Genomic DNA, 21,799 nt, shown 5'->3' with positions numbered 1-21,799 from the left:
TTCCCCAAAATAGTTGGAATAACCCTCCCACTCCTTAGCCTATGAAGTTACCCAGCCCATAAAAGCTAGCCATACATTTCAAGCCCATTCTTGCCTTCTAAGATGGCCCACATTCCCTCTGTGGAGTGTGTTTCTCTCTGAATAAATCCATTTCTTACCTATCACTTTCTCTCTCACTGAATTCATTCTTCAATGAGACGTCAACAACCTGAGTTTCATTAAGTCCCTAAGCCAGGTGTGTGATCTGTCGGAAGATTCTGAGTTTTGTCTGGGTTCACACCCTGGCCAAACTGTGGGTTAGAGTCCCAAACTGAGTTTTGGCTGGGTTCGAGTCCCAACTTGAGGTGAATGGTTTCATCTCCACGGGGCTATTTGAGGTAAATGGGGCTGTGTTCACAATTCCCGCACACGTGTGAGGAGGAAACTTGTTCCTCCCATTCTAAGGCAGTTAAAGACAGGTGTTCCAAGGGCCCTCCTCCAACATATCCAAACCATTAACAAGCGGCCACACAGGAGCCTCCTGGTTGAGAGCCCGCAGAAAGGACCCTAACCTAGGCCAAACTGCACACGGGAGTCCACAGACAACATGGAACCTTCCAGCAGTCCTGGAGGAATGAGAGTGGGAGCGCAGGAGAAGAATTTGGTGAGGCCCCATTTCTTACGCAGGGGTTTCTCTCTTCTCAGGAAAAATCTGTCTCTATTTCCTGTCCCCTCCCCCCAGCCACCCCAGCCCTGAGCCCACAGCCACAACACACAGCTTTTATAACTGTTTTCCTTTACTGTGCTTAGCAGGGTATCCAGGAGGTTGGGGTGGGGGTGACGTTCATTGAGACAGAGAATACACAAAGGGATAAACTCTGTGCTGCCTTCCAGTGGCCACTGGTTCTCCATCTCTGGGCCAGGTCGCCGGCCCAGGTCCCTGAGTCAGCCAGGCTTCCCCCGAGGAGGCCCGTGGGTCACCACCACCATTACTGACTGGCCTCCCGGTACTGGTGCATCAGGTCACTGACGTCTGTACTTTCCACTTTCACCCAGCCATCCTCCTTCATGTGGTACACTGCGGGCAGATGGGAAAGAACACGGAGTCACGCTCCCCTCGGCGAGGTCCTGCTGATGCTGTTACACCAGAAGCAACAAGAGCAGCACGTGCTCTCAAAGCCCCTGTGACGGGGCTTCAGTGCCCCTCTTCCGGCTCTGAAGACCTGCTGAAGACCTGCTCTCTGCCACCCTGCCTCCCCCATACCTCCAATCTCAACCCCCCTCCCCCCACCGCAGGGACAGAGGGGGCACTTTGATCTCTTACTATTGACAAAGCCTCCAGAATAGCTGTCTCGGTGGGTGGCATGAACAATTGCCCTTCGGCCCAGGTCATAGGCCTCTTCAATACTAAGGTCTGGTCGATAGCCACTATCCATGACCCCATAGGCATGGGAGTTCCCACTACCAGTGGAGAACATATTTCCCGAGAGTCGAGTCCCATTGTGATCCACATAGTAGAGTCCAGGACCCTATAGGAAGCAAGAAGGTTCCAGGTTGGAAGCTGTTGGTAACACCCAGATTCAAGTGTGAGCCACAAGAAGTGGGCCAGAGACATCTGGTGAGCCCAGGAACATGGGAACTAGGAAAGCACTTTGGAAACAATCGTAGAACTTTGAGGAGGAAAAACAAACTTGGAATCAGCTATTTGATCCAAAAGGACAAGCTTATGAAACAATGGTCCACATCCAGACCCAGAAATTGCTGTTGAGTAACAGCTCTGAAACTAAGCTTTCTCTGTGCCCTGCGTCCTGTAGGGGAGGGGAGGGGAGTGTACGGTGGGGAAACTTACCTCTCATCTACACCTTGGAGTACGGAGCAGGGAAGGGACTCACCTTCTTGTCCCAGCCACAGATCATGCTGCCCATGGAGAGGCCCATGCCCCGGTACTGGCACATCATGTTGGAGAGCAGCTTGGAGGCGGCCGAAACGGAGATACGCTCCCCATTCCGCAGATAGTACAGCCTGGGTGAGGACAGGACAGTCCAGGGAGAGAGTTTACAAGGGGCAGAAGGGCAGCCCTCTGGGCAGGTTACTTGATGGGCAGAAAATTGCTGAAGAGATAAGCATCTAAAAGGAATGGTTCTGTAGGATCTAAGGATGGGCAAAGATCTGGAATTTATATAGAATTCTTTTCTTTCTTTTTAATTCTATGGGCTCTTGGTGGAGTATGTGGGATTTAGTTCTTGAACCAGGGATCAAACCCATGCTCCCCATGTTGGTGTGCGGAGTCTTAACCACTGGACTGCCAGAGAAGTCATCAAAATCGCCTAGAGAAATCCCAGTAAATGATATTCCACCAGGGTTGATGGTCATTGCTAAATAACTGACAAATAACCTGGGCTTCCCCGGTGGCTCAGATGGTAAAGAATCTGCCCGAATGTAGGAGATTTGGGTTTGATCCCTGGGTTGGGAAGATCCCCTGGAGAAGGGGCTGGCAACCCACTCCAGTACTTTTGCCTGGAGAATCCCATGGACAGAGAAGCCTGGCGGACTATACAGTTCATGATGTCGCAAAGAGTCAGACAGGACTAACACGTTCGCTTTCACTTTCAATCTGGCTTCTTGGCAGGAGCACAGGCTTGAGATTAGAGAGGTTTTTTAATCACCAAAAGGTGGCTTTTTGAGATAGGACATTAGCACTAAGATGCTCTGTGAGTGTAGGCAGAATGGGGGAGGAGCAGTGATCTGCCAGATGCAGAACCTGGGCTTAGAAGAGAGTAAGAGGCCTGGCCTACCTGCACTCCTTGGCCAGCAGGCGCTCCCAGTACCGGCAGTCAGCCGCACAGCCGGACATGGTGCCGAGCAGGTAAGGGTTAATCTCAATCACCTTGTTCACCTTTAATGTGGCTGGAAGAAGATGGAGTTTAGGGAGAGAGGGGATGAGCACACAAGTTTCCCTGAATGTCCTGAGTCAACATTTGGTCCCACTTTGCAGATATTGGACTCCTACTGAGAGGAAGGCCCAGCTCCCCAGATTCCGCCAGCCGGAACCCACACACTCACCAATGTAATTCCCAGCTGAAGCCCGAGAATCCACGGCCACAATCACCCCATGCTGAAACTTGAAGGCCAGCGTGGTCGTGCCGTGAGCCATCTCGATCTGCACGTTACTTTCTCCATTCCCACCCAGGGACCGGAAGAATTCAGTGGGCTAATGAGACAGAAGAGGCAGAGAAAGGACCATTGCAAACTTCCGAAGCTGGATGCTCCAGGAAAGCAAATTTACAGAGCATGGGAAGGTGAAGATAGCCATACCACGAATAAATGAAGCAGTTAACAACCCAGTTTTGCAAGGAAACGATTGGGGAGAAGAAAAAGAAGAGGCCAGGACACTGACCTTTCCCATTTACCAGCACAACCAGAAATGAAAATAAAATTTTTTAAGTTACCATAACTAAACATTTTAAGGGTAACTATAATGATTTTCCATTCATAGGTTATTTAATCCTCAGGAAACACGTTTTATGAATTGTATCCCCACTTTACAGAAGAGAGGCCCAGGAGACCTAGACCAAGTCCTAGGGGACTTGACCGAGGCACACAACAATGAATGGACGGGGCCAGGCCAACGGCTCAAGGTCATAGGTTTCCCAAGAAAGTCTACAGCCCCTGTATCATAAGGTCGCCCAATAAGGAAGACTCCGTGATCTGTGTGTGATGGAGAACGGGGATCCCACCCCCAACTCTTTGTCCTAATCTGCACTTCCTAGCCCTCAGACGGCCAGCCCCCAGGTCCCACGTGGCCTCTTCCCCAGCTCAGGTCCTGGACCCCAGACGAGGCTCTCCTAAAGGATGCCCCCTGCGCGTTTCCTCACCTCCGAACAGCCTCCAGGCAGCCCCTCCGTTACTCTGCGCACACCCCCACCGCCCCCCACCCCACCCGCCCGTGCCCTCCCGCCTGCCTCCCACGGGATTTTGTTAGAGCCCTGACCTGCATGCCCCGGGGGAGGGCGAGCTCCGGAGATCGCAGGGAGAAGCCGTAGTGGCCGGGGTCCGAGCGCTGCCGGCTTCCCGCGAGGGGCACAGCCCAGTCCCCCAGCTGCCCTCGGAGGGCTCCGCACACGTCCAGCAGCGCCATGGCCGCCCAGCACCCAGAGATCTGGCGGCTCGAGGAGGAGGAAGTGAAAGCGAAAGCCCGAAGCCTTAAGGGGAGGGAACCAGAATGTTTTCCACATCCCCCTGCCCTTTCCGAGGAGGCGTCCCATGCGAGTCCGGGCACCGGGAGTGTTAGGTTGGGAAGGGGCTTCTCTGCTCCGCCTTCATGGAAATTGGGGAAACGAGGGTGCTGGGCCGTTAGAAGAAAGGAAGAAAGAGCGGCTTCGAAAGCCACCCCCCCCCCCCTCCCACCCCACCCCCCCGGCGATGAGGTTTCAGCGAAAGACACGGCCAGCCTGCTGCATCCTCCGGGGACAGTTACGGGGCGGGGCGGGGGTCATAGCATCAAAAGCGCAGGCTCACCCCCGAACGGGCTCAACCTCAGCGAAAACCTGGGAGCAGTTTCAGCGGAAACGGGGGAGGGGGCGCCTAGGAGCTTCGTTTTATAAAAAGTAGGGAAGCGCTAGGAGTGCTTGGCGGCCCCGAGTCCCAGGACAGGTCCCAGGGCGGACCGCCCGCCGAATATACCTGCACGAGTTGGGGAACGGAGCACCCAGGGGAAGGCACAGCCCCAGACTTCCGTCTGGTGCCTCCTAGGGCCTCTCCCAGTTCAACGGTCTCCCCAACCTGTAGCCACCCACAAGAACTGCGCTTTCCGCCCCCAGCTCCTCGCGTAATTCTTGCTGGACCGAGCACTCCGGAGCTCGCCTTTTCTAAACCCCGCCTCGCGTTGCAACCTGATTCGGCCTCATCTGCCCAGCAACTGTTGACGTCACACGAGCACGGCGCGTTCTGAATGGAGGAGGTGTACTAGAGCGCCCCGCCCACTTCGCTGATGACCCCCGCAGGTTCCACCGCACAGCGCGGTGAACCCCGCTGCAAAGGGCCGGCGCTGGCAAGAGGGATGAACTGCTTTCAGCCGTGCTCACCCGCCAGCCTCCTGCTCCAGGCTCTGAGGCACTGCTGCTGCTGGCGCCTTGGAGGATGCTGCATCCCTGTCTGGCTCACTCTTGGTGGGGCGGGCACAGAGGGCTGGAGAAGTGGAGAGAGCAACCAAGGGAAGGAACAGAAAACTTGGGGGAGAAGATGCCACACTTCGGGCTGGCGATCACTGAGGATGCCGAAGGAGGGAAAGACCCGGCTTCTGCAGAGTGCGCTGCAAAGTTCGGCGGGCCACTTGGGCCACTGAAAACATGAGAAACCACAGTACAAAACACCAATTTTATTATAAATATCAAGAAACTACAGTGTATTTATGGGCCAGCATCTGCCTGGGGTCGGACTGGAAAGAAGCCAACCTTCCATGTGTATTCTAAATATTTCTCTTCGTTGTCTGGGTGCTAGCCACAGCAACCCTGGCTCCAAACCCAGTTACACAAGGAGTTAGCACCCCTGTTTTCAACCCTGAAACCCGCATCACCACAAGAGGAGCTTGGAGAGCAGGTAACACTTATGGCAAAATTTCAGGCATCACCTAGGGAGTTACATTTCAGAAGCAGCTGCCCATGCTGCAGCTCTGGCAAGACCTCTGTTCTCGAACTCTCCACTATATGCAGGAGGGAGTGAGGGAGGGAGGCAGAGTCTGTGGGTCTGAGGACTGTTTCATTCTGGAGCCCCTGGCCCGCCAGGAGCCTGCACCATGGCCCAATAGCGTCCTTCATTCGTCATGAGCTGCTGGTGAGTTCCTGCCTCAATGATCGTGCCTCCTTCCAGAAAGAGGATGCGGTCAGCCTGCTCCACCGAACTGAGGCGCTGGGTGATGAAAAGCACTGACCGAGAGCCCCGCTCAGGGCTTTCATAGAGCAGCCGCTCCACCTGAGAAAAGACGTAGACTCTGTCAGAGCTGAGGACCCCTCCCGGCTCAGGAAGACACCTGTGTTTCCAGAGGTGGGAGAGACCTTGCCTCAATCAATACCACCTCTGCCAATAACCCCAAAGAGAGTGAAGAGTCTCCTTCTGAGTGCTTCTCTGTCAAACTTATGATTTGTGAAGGGCTGTTTACATGAGGTGGCAACAGTGGAATAAAAGTAAAGAGTCCTAGGGTGAAACCCAAAACAAGAGAGGGGAGGGTACTGGAAAGTCGTTCCATCCTGATTTTTATATTCTTTTATTCTTTTATATTCTTTTAAATAAAACTGAGTAAAGAGCATGAGCATTCAAGTCAAGCAGACTTTAACTGGGGTTCAGGTTCGGCTACTCAGCAACTGCACAACACTGAGCAGGTAATTCCGCCTCTCTCAGTGTCCGTGTGTTCATCTGTTGAATGAGGATGACAACACCCAGCTCACAGGGGTTCATGATAAATGAGGGAGAGAGTACCTGTGAAGGGTCATCCAGCATGGCTGGCACAGAGTAAAAGTTCAGTTCACATTAGCATTACAAGGATGGCCTTATGCTCATGTTTGGCTTCACTGATTCAGGACTGTAGACCATCTCTTCTAACCAGTTTTAGGCATCTTGGGCTTCCCTGATGGCTCAGTGGGTAAAGAATCCACCCACAATGCAGGAGACACAGGAGACTCGGATTCCATCCCTGGGTCGGAAAGATCCTCTGGAGGAGGAAATGGCAACCCACTCCAGTATTCTTACCTGGGAGATTCCAGGGACAGAGGAGCCTGGTGGGCTACAGTCCAGGGGGTTGCAAAGAGTCAGATATGACTGAGCATATGGCTCTGGGCACTAGGCCACCTTGGAGAGAAGCTCGTGGGAAGTGAGAACTGCAAGGACTGGTTTGGAAATTTCCACATGGTATAATGACAAAGGACGAGTGAAACAAGGCAGCTTGGGTGGGAAACAGGCGATAAGAAGACAGCTGTCTCACCAGGGATTGGTTGTTTGCATCCAGGGCGCTGGTAGCATCATCCAGAATGAGTACGCATGGTTTCCGGATCAGGGCTCGAGCCAAGGCCACTGCCTGTCGCTGACCCCCTGACAGCTGGCTCCCAGCCTCACCCACCTCTGCAGAGACAAGGGCCAAGGCGAGGGCTGGGTAAGCACACGTGCACAGACACGCACACACAAGGACTGATGGATGCATCAGGGTAAGGAAGGTTCTGGGAAGGTTAAGGAGTTCTGAGGATATGAGGAAGGAAGAGACAGGAGAACAGGATCTTCACTTCAAACTGATGTCAGTGGGGTGGGAGGAGCTAAGGAGTGAAGGCAAGACCACTGGGGTTTCAGTGAAGGTAAAGATGTCTGGGGGGCGATGGGAGCAAGCACCTGTGTCGTAGCCCTCAGGGAGCTCAGAGATAAAACCATGGGCTCCGGACTCCACTGCAGCAGCTATGATCTCCTCCATGGTCGGCTCCTGGACCAGGCCATAGGCAATATTTTCTTTAAAGCTTCTTCCAAACAGCAGAGGCTCTTGTCCCACAGCAGCCACCTAGGACAAAATACAATGCAGAGTCATAGAAAGAAGAACACAGGAGTGTGGTCATCTAGAGACTGAAGGCTGAGCATCTCCATTGAGAGCCTGTCACAAAGTGGCACGGCCTCCCTGCTGACCACACGCCCACCTCCCCCCAGGGTCTCCTAACTTCCGCTCAGAGTGCACGTGGAGAAGGCTCTCCTGACTTGAGGCTCTCTGCCCTCCCCCATGCCATCTTCTTGCTCACCTGTCTGTGCAGGTAGCGGTGCTCGTATTTGGGAAGGGGCTCCCCGTCCAGCAGCACCTGGCCCTCAGTGGGCTGGTACAGGTTCTGCAGCAGTGTGGCCACCGTGCTCTTCCCAGACCCGTTGGGCCCCACCAGCGCCGTCACCTCACCAGGACAAAGGGTGAAGGTCAGCCCCTGGAAGCCAGAGAACCACACACTAAGAGACAGCCAGAGGCCCCTAACCTTAAGACCAGATATCATCCACTCATTATGGTGTGTCGTCTACGTCCTCCCCCAGAGAAGAAAGGAGAAAAGTGGGGGAAATACGGCAACGCCTCCCCTCCCGCACACATAGACCGCTCCCCATGGAGCAGAGATGAAAGATGAAACAAAGACAAAGGCAGAACTTAAGCACCAAGAGCCACACGCTGGATCTTAGACACTGTGGTGGGGGGAGAAAAAGTCATATTCAAAAGCACAGTTGGAAAGAAAAAGGAAATATGGAAGACTGGAGACACAGCCTCTGCTTCGGTGATGCCTTACAGGAGAACCTGTAAGAACCCTAAGGGCATCCACTCCCACTCTCCTTGGAAATCTGGACTGTTCTTGAGTTTGGGGTGGCTTTTCATTTATGTATGTATTTTGGCTGTGCTGCATCTTTACTGCTACATGCAGACTTTCTCTAGTCGCGACAAGCAGGGGCTACTCTATTTGTGGTGCATGGACTTCTCATTGCGGTGGCGTCTCTTGATACAGAGCACAGCCTCTAAAGCACACGGTCTTAGTTGCCCCACGGGGTGTGGGATCCTCCCGGACCAGGGTAGAACCCATGCCTCCAGCACTGGCAGACGGATTCTTAACCAGCGGACCACCCAGGGAAATGCCTGGGGCAGTTTTAGGGGACAAATGCTGCTCATCTTTGCCTCTGAAGGGTGAGAGGGGGTCTATCTATACGTGGCACTAAGCAGGCGGAAGGCAGGAAGACCATTTAGGATGGCCCAGTTGAGAGGGAGGCTGGAGGAACGGAGGGATCGTTGTACCTGCAGCACAGGGACATCCGGACGGTTTGGGTAGGCAAAGGAGACACCCTGGAACTGGACGAGGCCGCGCAAGGTTAAGGAAGCCAATGACCCACTCTCTGGGCAGTTAGGGACCCGGTCCAGGTATTCAAATATTTTCTCTGAAGAGCCCACAGCCTTCTGTACCCTGGGGTAGCAGGACAGCAGCACCTGGAGGAGAGGTATGAATAGTGAGGTGGGACGCAGGAGGGACCCAGGGTTACGGGATGTGAGGAGGGCGAAGGAGGGAAGGGAAGTGACTTGGATGGTGGTGGCACACGGGAAGGAAAAGCACTGGGGAGGGACCTCACCTCAACAGCTACGGTGAACTGGATCTGGTACAGAATAAAGGTGACCAGGCGCCCACTGCTGACAGACCCACTTGTCACCAGCTGCCCACCAAAATACAGGATTCCCACCTTCAGCAGCATCCCTGAGACCTGTGGAGAGACCACAGAGAAAAAGGGACTGAAGCAGGAAGGTCAAGAACCAAAATGGTTAATATCAAGGAGAGAGAAAGTCCCTTTGCACCAAGCAACACATGGGGCCCAACAGGGATTAAAGAATGAATCAGAGCACCCCGTGGTGTGACCACTCAGGTGCACAGGATACAAGTCAACTACCATCATCACCGTCACCGGGAATGCCTTGTTTGGGGAGCATTCTGCTCTTCACAAGAGGCTTTCATGAATGTAATGTCATCTAATATTCATATCAAGAATCTTATAAACAAGGTCATATCACTCTCATCTTTTAAAATAAGAAAATAAGTCTCAGAGAAGGTAAGTTACTATTAATAGCCCATGGCTACAGAACTAACAAGTGGTAGTAGCATCAAGGCAGGAACTTCTGATCGATGGTCTAATTCTCTGTCAATTGCCTCACAGGATGCCCCTCCTCCTTCCCTCCTGCTAGTCCCTAGTCCCAGCATGGAGCTGCCCAACAAAAGCTACCTGCCATTCCCCACACTGCCCCATGAGGCAAGGAGAAGTCCTGGGACTGGAAAACATGGTGCTTTCCTACAAAGGGGGTCAGGGAGATTCTGTGCACCACGGGGAAAAGAAGCCATGCAGCATGCCTAGAAAGAGGGAGGGGGTTTGGAACACTAGGTCACCCAGCCTCTGGTTGCTAGGATACAGACACTGAACCCACCCCTGCCCAGTGAAGGAAGAGTGCAGAGCAGGGTCAGGGGAAGGGGAATGGTGACAAAACATTTCGGGGACCAGGGGATAGGCATTCATGCCCAGGTGCTCACAGAGATGGTCCAGAGGTCGACCGCGTAGGCCAGGGCCTCCTTCCGGCTGAGCACCATCATCTCATGCAGCTTTTGCCTGAACTTCTGGGCCTCACCCTCTTCATTGGCAAAGCTCCGAACTGTAGGCATGGCTGACAGCACCTCGATGGCCACCTGGCTGGACTTTGCCAGAGATTCTTGCATCTGTTCTGCCAGCATCTGTGGAGATATGAACCATAGATACCACATGGGGTTGGCAAACCATGAGGGATGCTAAGACCTGAATTCTCCAATCAGAGATTACAGGTGAGAGGCAACAGAGGGACAAGAGAGAAAAAGACACAGCTCCTACCACTCACCAACCTCCCCCCATGCCAAAGAGAAACAGAAAAGAGGGAAATGCTTCAGAAGGGCCATGGGGGTCATATTCCTGAGATCAGTGTCAGAGTCTTTATTTTCTTTTCTATTACAATACAGTTTATTTGGGGGCTTCTGTGGTGGCTCAGTGGCAGAGAATCTACCTGCCAATTCAAGAGGTATGGGTTTGATCCCTGGGTCGGGAAAATCCTCTGGAGAAGGAAATGGCAACCCACTCCAGTATTTTGCCTGGGAAACCTCATGGACAGAGGAGCCTTATGGGCTACAGTCCAGGACAGGGGTTGCAAAGAGTTGGCCATGACTTACATGGCCAACTAAACATGGAGAAGGAAATGGCAACCCATTCCAGTACTCTTGCCTGGAAAATTCTGTGGATGGAGGAGCCTGGTGGGCTACAGTCCATGGGGTCGCAAAGAGTTGGACATGACTGAGTGACTTCACTTTCTTTCTTTCTAGCAACTAAACAACATAGCTGATTCACAGTATTGTATTAGCTTCAGTAGTACAGCAAAGTGATATATATTTATGCATATATATATATGACTTCCCATGTGGCTCAGTGATAAAGAATCCACCTGCCAATGCAAGAGATCTGGGTTCCATCCTTGGGTTGGGAAGATCCCCTGGAGAAGGAAATGGCAACCCATATCTATTCTTTTTCAGCTTCTTTCCCTATATATCATTACAGAGTACTGAGTAGAGTTCCCTGTGCTATCCAGTCAGTCATTACTGACTATCTATTTTAGTAATATATATACAGTAGTGTCTATATGTTAATCCTAACCTCAGTGATCGTATTCTTAAAGACAGGTAGTGGGCAGACGTTAGAAGACACGGAGAACATGAAAACTGACACTGAGCAACCCAAGAATGTGGACAAATGGACCCACAGAGATGCAGAATCAGTGCAGGTGCCAGGAAAGAACCCTGACAGGAAGCGAGCCCACCACGTCTGGGCGATAGGAGTCAGCGTAGGTTGAGGCAAATCCCCAGACACACCTTGTGCCATTTCCCCAGCTTCTTAGGCAGAAGGAAGAGCAGGGGCAGGGCGACCAGGGTGACCACAGTGAGGGACGGGGACGCCCAGAGCATGAGCCCCAGGAGACACAGTCCCCGGATGAAGTACCACAGCAACAGGCTGAGATCCGAACTCAGAGACTCACTCATGGTGGATGTGTCATCTGTCACCCGAGATGTGATTTCACCTGTCAAGGGTTGGGGAGAAGAGGGTGGTGTGAATGAGAATCTCAGAGTGATGGGAGGGACAGGTGAGCCAGGGTGCCAGGAGAAGGGTTCTAAGAAGGCTGAGAAGACAAGGTCAGTGGTTAGGGAGACTTGGAACCTCAACACAAGGAGAAAGTGTCCAGAGGAGAAGACTGGCTAAAGACTTTCCAGTTTAAAAAAAAAAAAAAAGATGCCCTTGTGGATTTCGTTTTCTCTGACAGATTTCTGTTCTCTAAGAACTTTTGTATCCCAGGTACAGGGGCAGGAGAAACTTAAGCAGATCATCTAACATAGCTGGAGAGAAACAAAGTTGCTGTTAAACAGCAGTCCAGGAAACTAGCAAGCGCTGAACTGGGAATCAAGAGAGGGGTTCTGACTCCGAGCTCATCTCTGTCCGTCCGCTTCTAGGCAAGCGCCAGCATTTGGGGACAGCCTCAGTTCCCTTCTCTGCAGAGCAAGGTGGCTGGACTCTGTGATCTCAAAATTTCAAGGTTTAAATTCCAGTCATTTCTATCTAAACACACACAGAGGGATAAGTGTGAGGCTTGGATGGAAACACTAGGCTTTTCTTAAATAAAAGGAGTATGTTTTGCTCTTGAGGCATGTTGACATGACAATGTTTATGTGTGAGAGACAGAAATCAAGGTTATAAGCAAAAGAGGAGGTATGGGCTTCCCTGGTGGCTCGGATGGTAAAGAATCTCCCTGCAATGCAGGAGACCTGGGTACGATCTCTGGGTCGGGAAGGATCCCCTGGAGAACCCACTCCAGTATTCTTGCCTAGAGAATTCCATGGACAGAGAGCCTGGCGGGCCACTGTCCATGAGGTCCCAAAGAGTCGGACATGACTGAGAGACTAATAATTTAATACTTTATGGGTGTATAAACAGTAAGTGAATGGATAGTGAAAAGAGTTTCATGAGAAACCTGCTTGGTTCTTTTGAAAAAACTCTGTCTCCTGGCGCAGGACAGCCTGAAACACCTCTCCCTGCAGGTGGCTGTGCATACGGCCCATGGTGCTGTTGTAGATTCCATCAGCTGTGAACTCCAGCACTGTGCTACAGGGAGACAAGAGAAGGGGGCCCGGGGCGGTCAGGAGGTCCCCCAGAAGTTCACCCTGGACGGCAGCCCCAACTTCTAACTCCCACTTTTTCCGAATCCCCTGTCCCCCAGCCTTCCAACTTCAGTGGCCAGACCTGGCTATGGTGAGGACCGACATGAGAGTTACGTTCCGAGTGAAGGCAGCGGCTGTCTCATCCTGTACAATCCAGTCGGTGAGCCGGCCAGTGTAGAACGGAATGGCCATCTCCCCTGCGGAGGGGAAGAAATAGCAAGTCTAAGCAGGTGAGCTCTCACCAGGCCCTGGCCCACCAGCTTTTCACCTTTATTCATTCTCCTGCAGAGCAGTGGCAGAAAGATACCATCTCCACCTACACGGGGCCCAAAGACCTTTAGAGGTTTAATGAGGAAGCCTAGCGGTTGTAGGATGGGCTGCCCCGGAAAAGCCCTTGTCCACGGTGGCCAGTGAAGCAACAACACGCAGGGCAGCCCTGGAGTCCAGGACCCCTGACAATTACCCAGTCAGGACCTTCCCGCTCCACTGGGGTGATCAAGACCTGAGCTGGGTCCCCTTCCCCTCACCCACATTTCCGAGAACCCACACCAATTGATCTCACTGATCATGCCCCTCGATTCCTACCCAGTTCTCCAGTCCCGTCCCCCTTCCCGTTGCACGCCCCCGCCCCGTCCCCACCTTACCTACCAAGACAGGAGAGAAACACCAGGGCCAAAATGAACTGCACGTGGCTTTTCTCCGGACCCAGGAAGACTAAAAGCCGGCTCATCGCCAGGCCAAAACCCCCGCGAGCTCCTTGCACCCAGAGGCTCCTGATCTTATACCACAGGGTGGCCGCGGGCAGTGCCGCCCAGTAGCTAAGAGCGAAGGCGTCCAGGCGACTTCCCCAGTGCAGGGGCCCGGCGCTGTCCGCGTCCTCGGGGGCTTGCCAGGAGACCAGCTCTCGGAACGAGGCGAGTCCCGGCAGGGCCAAGCCCAGCGCCGCCGCCAGCGGCTCCAAAACAGCCAGCCACCCGAGGACTCGCGAGCTTTCCCTCCGGAAGCCCAGCGCGGCCCCGACGACGCCGCGGGCCCCCAGCCACAGCAGCGCCCAGCGGCTCAGGCCGGCCACCCAGACCCGGAGCAGCGGCAGCGCAGGGGGCACCAGCCGCGAGGCCACTCGGGGCAGCGCCGGCCGGAGCAGCGTCCAGTCGGCGAGGAGCAGCAGCGCCGTCCCCAGCCACGCGACGGCGGCGCGGGGGAGGCGCGGACGGCCGCAGGGAGCTGGGGACCCCGGGCAGGCCATGGGCGCGCGCGGTCCGGGCTCTCGCTGTCCCCGACGGGGTGCTGTGGGAGTCCGAGCCCCGGGCCGGACCGCCGCGGGGAGGGGCCGAGGCGGGCCGGGGCGGGGCCTCGGAAAGTCCCGGGAGCCGGCCGAGCCCGCGGCGCTGCCCAGAAGCGGGCGGTTTAGGGGAAAGAGAAAACGAAAGCGGCCCGGCTTCCCAGGCCCGGCCCCTGCGGAGGCGGCCGGCCCAGAGCACCTGGGAGGAGCGCAGGGACCTCAGATCCGAGGCTGACCTCCTCCATCGCCACCCGAGCCCCACCTCGCGTGCCACCGCCTCCTGCAGGGGCCGCGCTGCCCAGGACTTTCTGGCCCCGGGTCTGCAGGCGGGGCTCGTGCGTCATCCGTCTCCGGGCAGATCCGCTGGCCCCGGCCTCTTGCGTCATCTGTCTCCGGGTAGACCCGCCCCGCACAAGTTAGGGCCGGGCCGCCCCGCGCGGCGGCACGGACTCGTGCGCCCCCTGGCGGGCGCGGCGCGGGGGCGGGGCCTCGGGCAGCGCGCGGCGCGCGGTCCCAGGTCGGAAACCAGAGCCCGGGGAGGCGAGCCTCGCGGAGCCGGGATGCTGCGGACCGGAGCCCCCACCGGGGACTTGCCCCGGGCAGGAGAAGTCCACACCGGGGTAATGAGTCTGGAACATCAGTGGAGGGACGGAGGGACGGGCGGACCCTGGAAGCGCCACAGGGTTAACTCGGACACTCGCAAGAGGGAGGAGACCGCTTGCAGCAGCCGGGGCGCGCATCCCAAAAGGAACACGGGCGTCTCTACAGAAGCGGGGTGCTCGGGGGGCCGCCAAGGGACTGGGCGCGGGGGGCCGGCGGGGAAGGGGTGCTTGGGCTCCGAGCTGGAAGCGTTGAGGGGAAGCTGCTCTAGAGCGCTTTCGCTTTCACTCTGGACTAGAGACAGGGGCTGCTTCAATGAAGGGGGAGAGCTGGGGAAGGTGCGCAGAGATGAGGACACGGTGCCCCGAGTGAACAGGACGGCACTTGGGAGCGTGCAGGGAGGAACGTGCCCCCACAGACCTTTGATGGACTCGCGCCGGGGAACTTACGGCCCCGGCACTGCTCACGGGGGTTCCCTGTGAGCTGGCGCTGCCAGTGCCCAGCCTGGTCCAGGAAGGCAGCTACTCGGCCCACGTGCACCGTGCTCCCCTCCCCGTGTCTTCCTCACCCACCTCCACAACCTGCTGGAGGACTTTTGCCCAGGCTGGGCCCCCGGGGGGCTGGTGGCAGCCCTTGGCTGGCTGCCTTCTGCTCTCAAGTGACCGCCACCACTCTCAGCTTCCGGCAGCCTTGTTATAACGGATTAAGCTCTCAGGTGGGGTTACCCCTGATCTTTCTCTGGTCCGCTCTTCACGATGAATCAGTGTGTCAAAATGAGCACTCCGGCCAATATCCCCGGAGCCCAGAGCAACTTATGAAGCCCTGAGGAATATAGCAGGGAAACCATTCATAAATTAGAAACTCTTCCCCTCACCACCAGATGAACAGTAAGAAGTATAAGTCAGAACAAACCCTGGGAGCTGGATGGGGGTTTTAGTCCGGTGTGACCCTGGCCAAGTCACTTGCCTTCTGTATGATGCAGTTTCTTCCTTTGCAGGATCTTTAAAGTTTAAAGAAAAAAAAAAAAGTGGCTTTATTCTCCTTCACTTTTCCTTAATTCTTTTCTTGACCTGGAAAAGTCAGCTAAAACTCCCCAATCAAATCCTCTCTTGCTACAGATCTCTTTCCCTGACTATTTACTCTTTTAAACAAACAAAAAAAAATTTTAGCCACACCACATGGCATGTGGGATCTTGGTTCCTTGACCAGGGATCAAACCCATGCCCCCTGCAAAGGAAGCACAGTCTTAACCACTGGACTACCAGGGAATTCCCCTTGCTGTTTACCTCTTGATCAGAAATTCTTAAATGAGACCTTTATTTTAAACTGTCCCGTGTGTTTCCCGATATTTTCCTCCTTCCTTGACACGTGGCCATGGTAACCACTGACCTCTGAGATGTTTTCCCTTGTTCAGTAAACTGATTAAGGGGAGAGTAGGGTGGATGATTCTGGGCTAATAAAAAGGCTTGAGCTTGTTTCCCAAGGTCACGGTCACTTGCTGTGTGGCAAGATCTGCAGCACATCTGTGCACACAACAAGTGCACGCAGAGGTCATTCATTTGTGGGGCTGTGTCATCAGGGTCTGGAAGTGCCCCCGTGAGCCCTTCACTCAGAGGGAGCACTTAAGCCCCAGGAGCTTCACCCCACCTCTCTCTCACAGCGGAAAGAATTTTAGGGAGGCCATTCTTTCTATGTGATACCACTGGCCAGACTCTGATGTTCCCTTGCAGCCAGGAAAGACAATAGACAAAATGGAAAGAAAAAAAAAAAATCCCATCCTGGGAGTCAACTCTGGCCTCAATTACCAGATAACCTTGAGCCAGTCGCCTCCCCTCTCTGAGAATGTTTCCTTATATAACATGAAGGGGTCAAGGCTCTTCCTGCTCTGACGTTCTGTCCTCTGTGTCTCCGCAGACAACCATCATGGCAGTAGAGTTTGATGGGGGTGTTGTGGTGGGATCGGATTCCCGGGTGTCTGCAGGGTGAGTACCAGTGACCCTGGGTACTTTTGGAAGGAAGCCCATGGTGCCCAATGCACATTTTTAATCATTCATAGAGACTGGCAAACTGAAGCTCTGGAGAAACTGAGTGAACCTTTCAGAAAGGCCACTATAAGAAGATATTGGGTGAGGGTTTGGGTCTCTGAACTCATGGAGAAGAATCTGGGGCTTGAATGCTAACATGGCCTGTCCCAGGGGGTCATCGAATTGGGTCTGAAAAGAGTTTAGGAAATAGGGATTTCATAGGTCTTCCTTCCACCTGTGTTTAGAGATAGAAAAGATGGTTCTGCCGAGCAGATATCCTGCTTTCTGATCCACTGTGTGAACTAAGTTTGTCTTTCTCCCTTTTGGCCAGTCTCCCCACATACAAGAAAAGTATACAGGATTAGATCAGCATTACTTACTTTATGTGCCAGAGAACACATAACTTCCTCAAGATGGTTAATAACAAAGAAAAATTAGTAAGGGGAAGATTATTCTTAATTTAATGTAGTATTTTTGTTTTATTATAAAATCTAAGTCTGATTTTGATCATCACTTGCAGTGTTTCATTTGTCTGAGACAATTTTTTCCTTCCCGCTTTAATCCAGGGATTAAATTTCATGTACTCTGAAGCCATTCTGCTGTCAAAAGAACATCAGAAATTTTAGCAACTCACTGTATGATCCTGCAGTCCCACTCCTGGGCATACATTCAGGCAAAACTGTAACTCAAAAAGATGCCTGCACCCTTGTGTTCGTAGCAGTACACGTGCTCTTTATCCATTCCTCTGTTGATGAACATTTCGGTTGCTGCCGTGTCCTGGCTACTGTAAATAACGCTGCAATGAACACTGGGGTGCATATATCTTTTTGAATTATAGTTTTCTCCAGATCTATGCCCAGGAGTGGGATTTCCGGGTGATATGGTAGTTCTATGTTTAGATTTTTAAGGAACCTCCATACCGTTCTCCACAGTGACTGTACCAATTTGCATTCCCATCAGCGGTGTAACAGTGTTCCCTTTTCTCCATACCTTCACCAGCATTTATTGTTTGTAGATTTTTCTTTATGATGGCCATTCTGACCAGTGTGAGGTGATACTTCATTGTAGTTTTTATTTTTACAAACAAAAACGGAAACAGACTCACAGACGTAGAAAACAGACCTGTGGTTGCAAGGGTGGGGGAAAGGAGGAGGACAGGGTCTGAGATGAGCAGGTGCGAACTGTTATGTACAGAATGGATAGAGCATGCCTCTAATAATCAGTGGCTGAGCATCTTTCCATGTGCTTTTTGGCCATCTGTATGTCTTCTTTGGAGAAATGTCTATTTAGATCTTGCACCCATTTTTGATTGAATTATTTGTTTTTTGATATTCAGCTGAATGAGCTATTTGTATATTTTGGAGATTAATCCCTTGTTGGTTGCTTCATTTGCAAATATTTTCTGTCATTCTGAGGACTGTCTTTATACTCAGTTTTAAAAAAGGAGTGGATAACTGTATATAATTCACTTTGCCATATACCTCAAAGTAACACAACAGTGTAAATCAACTATACTCCAATACAAAATTTTTACAGATGTGATATACATGCAGATTACGAGTGTGTGTGTATATATATATGTATATCACAATGGACTATTACTCAGTCCCCAAAAAGAATGAAATAATGCCATTTGCAGCAATGTGGATGGACCTGGAATGATCAAATTAGGCACAGTCAGAAATAGATACCATATGATATCACATATACATGGAATCTAAACTACGACAAATGAACATAGCTGCAAAAGGGAAACAGACTCACAGACGTAGAGAGCAGACCTGCGGTTGCCGAGGTGGGGGCAGGGAGAAGGATTGGGAGTCTGGGATCAGCAGACTAAGTTATATACAAAATGGATAAACAACAAGATCCTCCCATATAGCACAGGGAACTTATTCAAAATTCTGTGATAAACCATAATGGAAAAGAATATGAAAAAAAAGTATATATGTATAACTGAATCAACTTTGCTATACAGTAGAAATTAACACAACACTGCAAATCAACAACACTTCAGTTTTTTTTAATTGGCAACTCTGATGCTGATGACTTTGCACTGCTTGCTGACAGGGAGGCGGTGGTGAACCGAGTGTTTGACAAGCTCTCTCCTCTGCACCAGCGCATCTACTGCGCTCTCTCTGGCTCAGCTGCTGACGCTCAGGCCATAGCGGACATGGCCACCTACCAGCTGGAGCTCCACGGGTATGAAACGGTGGGCTCCCCCGTCCAGGCCTCCTAGAGTTCCCCCACTCGGTGAACGCCAACACCATGTCCTATTCCAGGGGCGCTACCGTGGAAAAGGAAAACTTCTTGCCTTGCCTTCAGCTTTCATTTCTCTTTGAACTGGCACTTGACTCCCTCAAAGCTGGTTTCTGCATCTGTAAAGCAGAGATAACTAATAGCACCTCCCCTACCTCACCAGATAGTTTTTTCCAAAACCAAAAAATATGAGTAAAAGTGATTTGAACACTGCAGATCACTCTCCTAATATAAATCGTGAGGAAGAAGATGAGGACATAGCCCACCGTGGTATCAGGTGGTGACTGTGTGGGAACCAAGGTCACGGGGCAGAAGTGATGCTTATCTTCTAAACCCGTATGTGCAGGGCTCCGGCGGCCAGGAGACTTTTGTCACTGGGGACCAGCGGGCGGGGGACAGAGTAAAGGAGGGAGAACAGTTAACAACTGAAACCTTCTTCCTAGTGGGTAATGTGAGACTCTGGTTCCCCTGCACCAGTGGGAGGGGAGCTGGAGTCTGAATCCTTGCAGCTAGTTTTTAGGGGTCACCTGGCAGAGATGAGGATGATGGTCTAGGAGGGTGGACCTCCAGGAAAGCATATCACCACCTATTCCTAACCCTTCCTTCAGGATGGAACTGGAGGAACCCCCGCTCGTTCTGGCTGCTGCGAACGTGGTGAGAAACATCACCTATAAATATCGAGAGGACTTGTCTGCACATCTCATGGTAGCTGGCTGGGACCAACGCGAAGGGGGCCAGGTGAGTCTCTCCCAGCGTCCCCCCTTCCTCGGAGTTCCCCTCTCCCCCAGAGAGGGAGATGGCAGTCATATGGCATTCCAGCCTTGAGTTCCAAAGACACTGCCCCTAAAAGCATAGGACGGTCTCAGAGGAGATGGGTATGAGGTGCTGGGGCTTCACTGCAGGGCGTGGAGACCACCTGCCTGTCTCAGGGCTGAGCAGAGGATGCAGGCTCCGAGTCTGAGTGGAGGGTGCCTCCCCAGGTGTACGGGACCATGAGCGGGATGCTGATTCGACAGCCCTTTGCCATTGGTGGCTCTGGCAGCACCTACATCTACGGTTACGTGGATGCGGCGTATAAACCAGGCATGTCCCCGGAGGAGTGCAGACGCTTCACCACGAATGGTAATACGCAGGTGGGAGGGCAGCTGGGGCAGGGGTTACATGTGGTAAGGACGTCGAGTGTGAGGACGAGAAAGACACCGATGCCCATCTAATGAAATGTCCAAATGGGACGCCCTTGAGAGTCAAGGAGCAAAGGCTAAACGAGATGGGCTTTCAGGAGACGGTCAAGAGTCCACCTGCAGTGTAGGAGACTTGGGTTCAATCCCTAGGTTGGAAAGACTCCCCTGGAGAAGGGAATGGCTACCCACTCCAGTACTCTTGCCTGGAGAATTCCATGGACAGAGCCTGGCGGGCTACAGTCCAAGGGGTTTCAAAGAGTCGGACACGACTGAGAAACTAACACACTTTAGGACAAAAGGCATAAACCAAGGCTCTTCTGTGCACATCAAAGAAAAATCTAGGGTAACCACAGGAAGTCAGTTGTGAGCTTGGGCCAGCCCATAAGAGCCAATTGTTACATATTCAAGGACTTGGGAGCTGCTTGCCTATCTACTTGTTACAAAATCAATCATGGTGGGAGTATTGAGACCACGGACTTGGCATGAAGACCTTTGTATTTTTTTAAGTTGGTTGACCACCACTAAATACGCATCTCTAGGAGATGTGTTCTGAAGTCTGCATGTAGTAGTAGGCATATGGGCAGAAGGGAAGGGAAACCATTTTTTTTTTAAATAGTTATTTATCTGGCTGCACGGGGCCTTGGTTGCAGCATGCGGGATCTAGTTGCTTTACCAGGAATGGATCCCAGGCCCCCTCCGAGGTCTTAGCCACCAGACCACCAGGGAGGTCCCATGGGACTTCTTCAGCTAAGCTGCTCTCACTTCCTTCTCTCCACCCGGCACCCTCCGCAGCGATCGCCCTGGCCATGAAGCGGGACGGGTCCAGCGGGGGCGTCATCTACCTGGTCACCATCACAGGCGCTGGGGTGGACCATCAAGTCATCCTGGGCAACGAGCTGCCGAAATTCTATGACGAGTGAATCTCCTTCCTCAGACTCTCCTTTATTTTGTAATAAACTTTCTGGAACCAGAAGCTGGTATGGTCCGTGTGCACTCAGAGAGGTGAAGCTAGGGAAGGGGGCTTCTGCCCACCCAAATGTTAGCGTATCTTTGTATTCTTTTGTCCCCTACCTCTAAAACAGCTTTCCCAGAGGAGGGTGTGGGGAAGCAGATCAGAATCAGGTGTATGTGACAGATCTCAGGTAGCTAAGACAGCTACACACCTGAGAATTGGCTAGGAGCACCAGCCAGATCACGCGGAAAAGGATTCCTCTCATAACACGTTCATTCACATTAGAGGCCAAAGCATGATCAATACTTAAGTATTTGGGGAAGGGAGACTTGTGAATTTCAAAGAATGGTAACAATAACTTTTTCACAAAAAAGTGAAATTTATTGAACTGAGCATTGGCTACATGCCTGTAAACTTTTTATCTCTTAGAACCCAAACCAAACAACCTTAGGTATGGGCTACAACTATTGACACTTCTATGTAAGAAGAGATGGAAGGTTACTATGAGTAAGTCATGGCAATTCAAAAGTGGAGATGTGGAATTTTGTTTACAAATGCCCTTCCTCTACCACGGACGGGAAACCTGTTCCCTCAAGACTCATATAACCATCTCCTCCCTGAAACCTGCAATAATTAGCCCAGCCCAACATTTAACACTTAGGACGTTGTTTGATGTTTGAATAACTGTATTCAGCAGGCTGAGCTCTGGACCTAACTTTGCCAGGCATTTCCTGAGTGACAGGACAAACTACTCCCCTTCTCTGAGC

The 21,799-nt window shown here is 52.4% G+C and overlaps 3 protein-coding genes across 3 annotated transcripts; 1 reads left to right on the top strand and 2 right to left on the bottom strand.

The window, feature by feature from the left end:
- Positions 1-758: 758 nt before the first annotated feature.
- On the bottom strand, positions 759-4,849 carry PSMB8 (proteasome 20S subunit beta 8). Its single transcript, XM_040249161.1, has 6 exons — positions 3,971-4,849; positions 3,043-3,190; positions 2,775-2,886; positions 1,872-2,001; positions 1,304-1,508; positions 759-1,057 (listed from the first exon to the last, which is right to left on the bottom strand). The coding sequence occupies exons 1-6, from the start codon at positions 4,115-4,117 to the stop codon at positions 969-971; spliced, it is 831 nt and encodes a 276-aa protein (XP_040105095.1). The 5' UTR covers positions 4,118-4,849; the 3' UTR covers positions 759-968.
- Positions 4,850-5,341: 492 nt separating this feature from the next.
- TAP1 (transporter 1, ATP binding cassette subfamily B member) lies at positions 5,342-14,217 on the bottom strand. The gene is made up of 11 exons (XM_040249160.1): positions 13,383-14,217; positions 12,817-12,931; positions 12,548-12,678; positions 11,397-11,602; positions 10,041-10,238; positions 9,097-9,225; positions 8,768-8,956; positions 7,749-7,922; positions 7,354-7,516; positions 6,956-7,092; positions 5,342-5,949 (listed from the first exon to the last, which is right to left on the bottom strand). Exons 1-11 carry the CDS (start codon positions 13,978-13,980, stop codon positions 5,737-5,739), a joined length of 2,253 nt encoding a protein of 750 aa, XP_040105094.1. The 5' UTR covers positions 13,981-14,217; the 3' UTR covers positions 5,342-5,736.
- Positions 14,218-14,501: 284 nt separating this feature from the next.
- On the top strand, positions 14,502-21,053 carry PSMB9 (proteasome 20S subunit beta 9). Its single transcript, XM_040249159.1, has 6 exons — positions 14,502-14,636; positions 16,531-16,598; positions 18,711-18,842; positions 19,508-19,637; positions 19,880-20,021; positions 20,873-21,053. The coding sequence occupies exons 1-6, from the start codon at positions 14,577-14,579 to the stop codon at positions 20,998-21,000; spliced, it is 660 nt and encodes a 219-aa protein (XP_040105093.1). The 5' UTR covers positions 14,502-14,576; the 3' UTR covers positions 21,001-21,053.
- Positions 21,054-21,799: the final 746 nt, after the last annotated feature.

Source organism: Oryx dammah, unplaced genomic scaffold (assembly GCF_014754425.2).
Source record: "Oryx dammah isolate SB20612 unplaced genomic scaffold, SCBI_Odam_1.1 HiC_scaffold_11, whole genome shotgun sequence".
Lineage (NCBI taxonomy): Eukaryota > Metazoa > Chordata > Mammalia > Artiodactyla > Bovidae > Oryx > Oryx dammah.
The sequence above is the reverse complement of the archived record's forward strand: the minus strand, read 5'-3'. Positions and strand labels throughout refer to the sequence as shown.

What these genes read in the sequence shown, in the direction of transcription:
- PSMB8 (XM_040249161.1), bottom strand. Translation starts at nt 4,117, where the DNA reads ATGGCGCTGCTGGACGTGTGCGGAGCCCTCCGAGGGCAGCTGGGGGAC. An exon ending in TTCAGCTGGGAATTACATTG is followed by an intron (nt 2,887 to 3,042) that starts GTGAGTGTGTGG and finishes ATCTTCTTCCAG; the next exon opens with CCACATTAAAGGTGAACAAG. An exon ending in CTGCTGGCCAAGGAGTGCAG is followed by an intron (nt 2,002 to 2,774) that starts GTAGGCCAGGCC and finishes GTCCTCACCCAG; the next exon opens with GCTGTACTATCTGCGGAATG.
- PSMB9 (XM_040249159.1), top strand. Translation starts at nt 14,577, where the DNA reads ATGCTGCGGACCGGAGCCCCCACCGGGGACTTGCCCCGGGCAGGAGAA. An exon ending in GATTCCCGGGTGTCTGCAGG is followed by an intron (nt 16,599 to 18,710) that starts GTGAGTACCAGT and finishes GCTTGCTGACAG; the next exon opens with GGAGGCGGTGGTGAACCGAG. An exon ending in ACCAACGCGAAGGGGGCCAG is followed by an intron (nt 19,638 to 19,879) that starts GTGAGTCTCTCC and finishes GTGCCTCCCCAG; the next exon opens with GTGTACGGGACCATGAGCGG.
- TAP1 (XM_040249160.1), bottom strand. Translation starts at nt 13,980, where the DNA reads ATGGCCTGCCCGGGGTCCCCAGCTCCCTGCGGCCGTCCGCGCCTCCCC. An exon ending in TTTTCAAAAGAACCAAGCAG is followed by an intron (nt 11,603 to 12,547) that starts GTTTCTCATGAA and finishes AACCCTTGACAG; the next exon opens with GTGAAATCACATCTCGGGTG. An exon ending in CCCTGAGGGCTACGACACAG is followed by an intron (nt 7,093 to 7,353) that starts GTGCTTGCTCCC and finishes TTGTCTCTGCAG; the next exon opens with AGGTGGGTGAGGCTGGGAGC.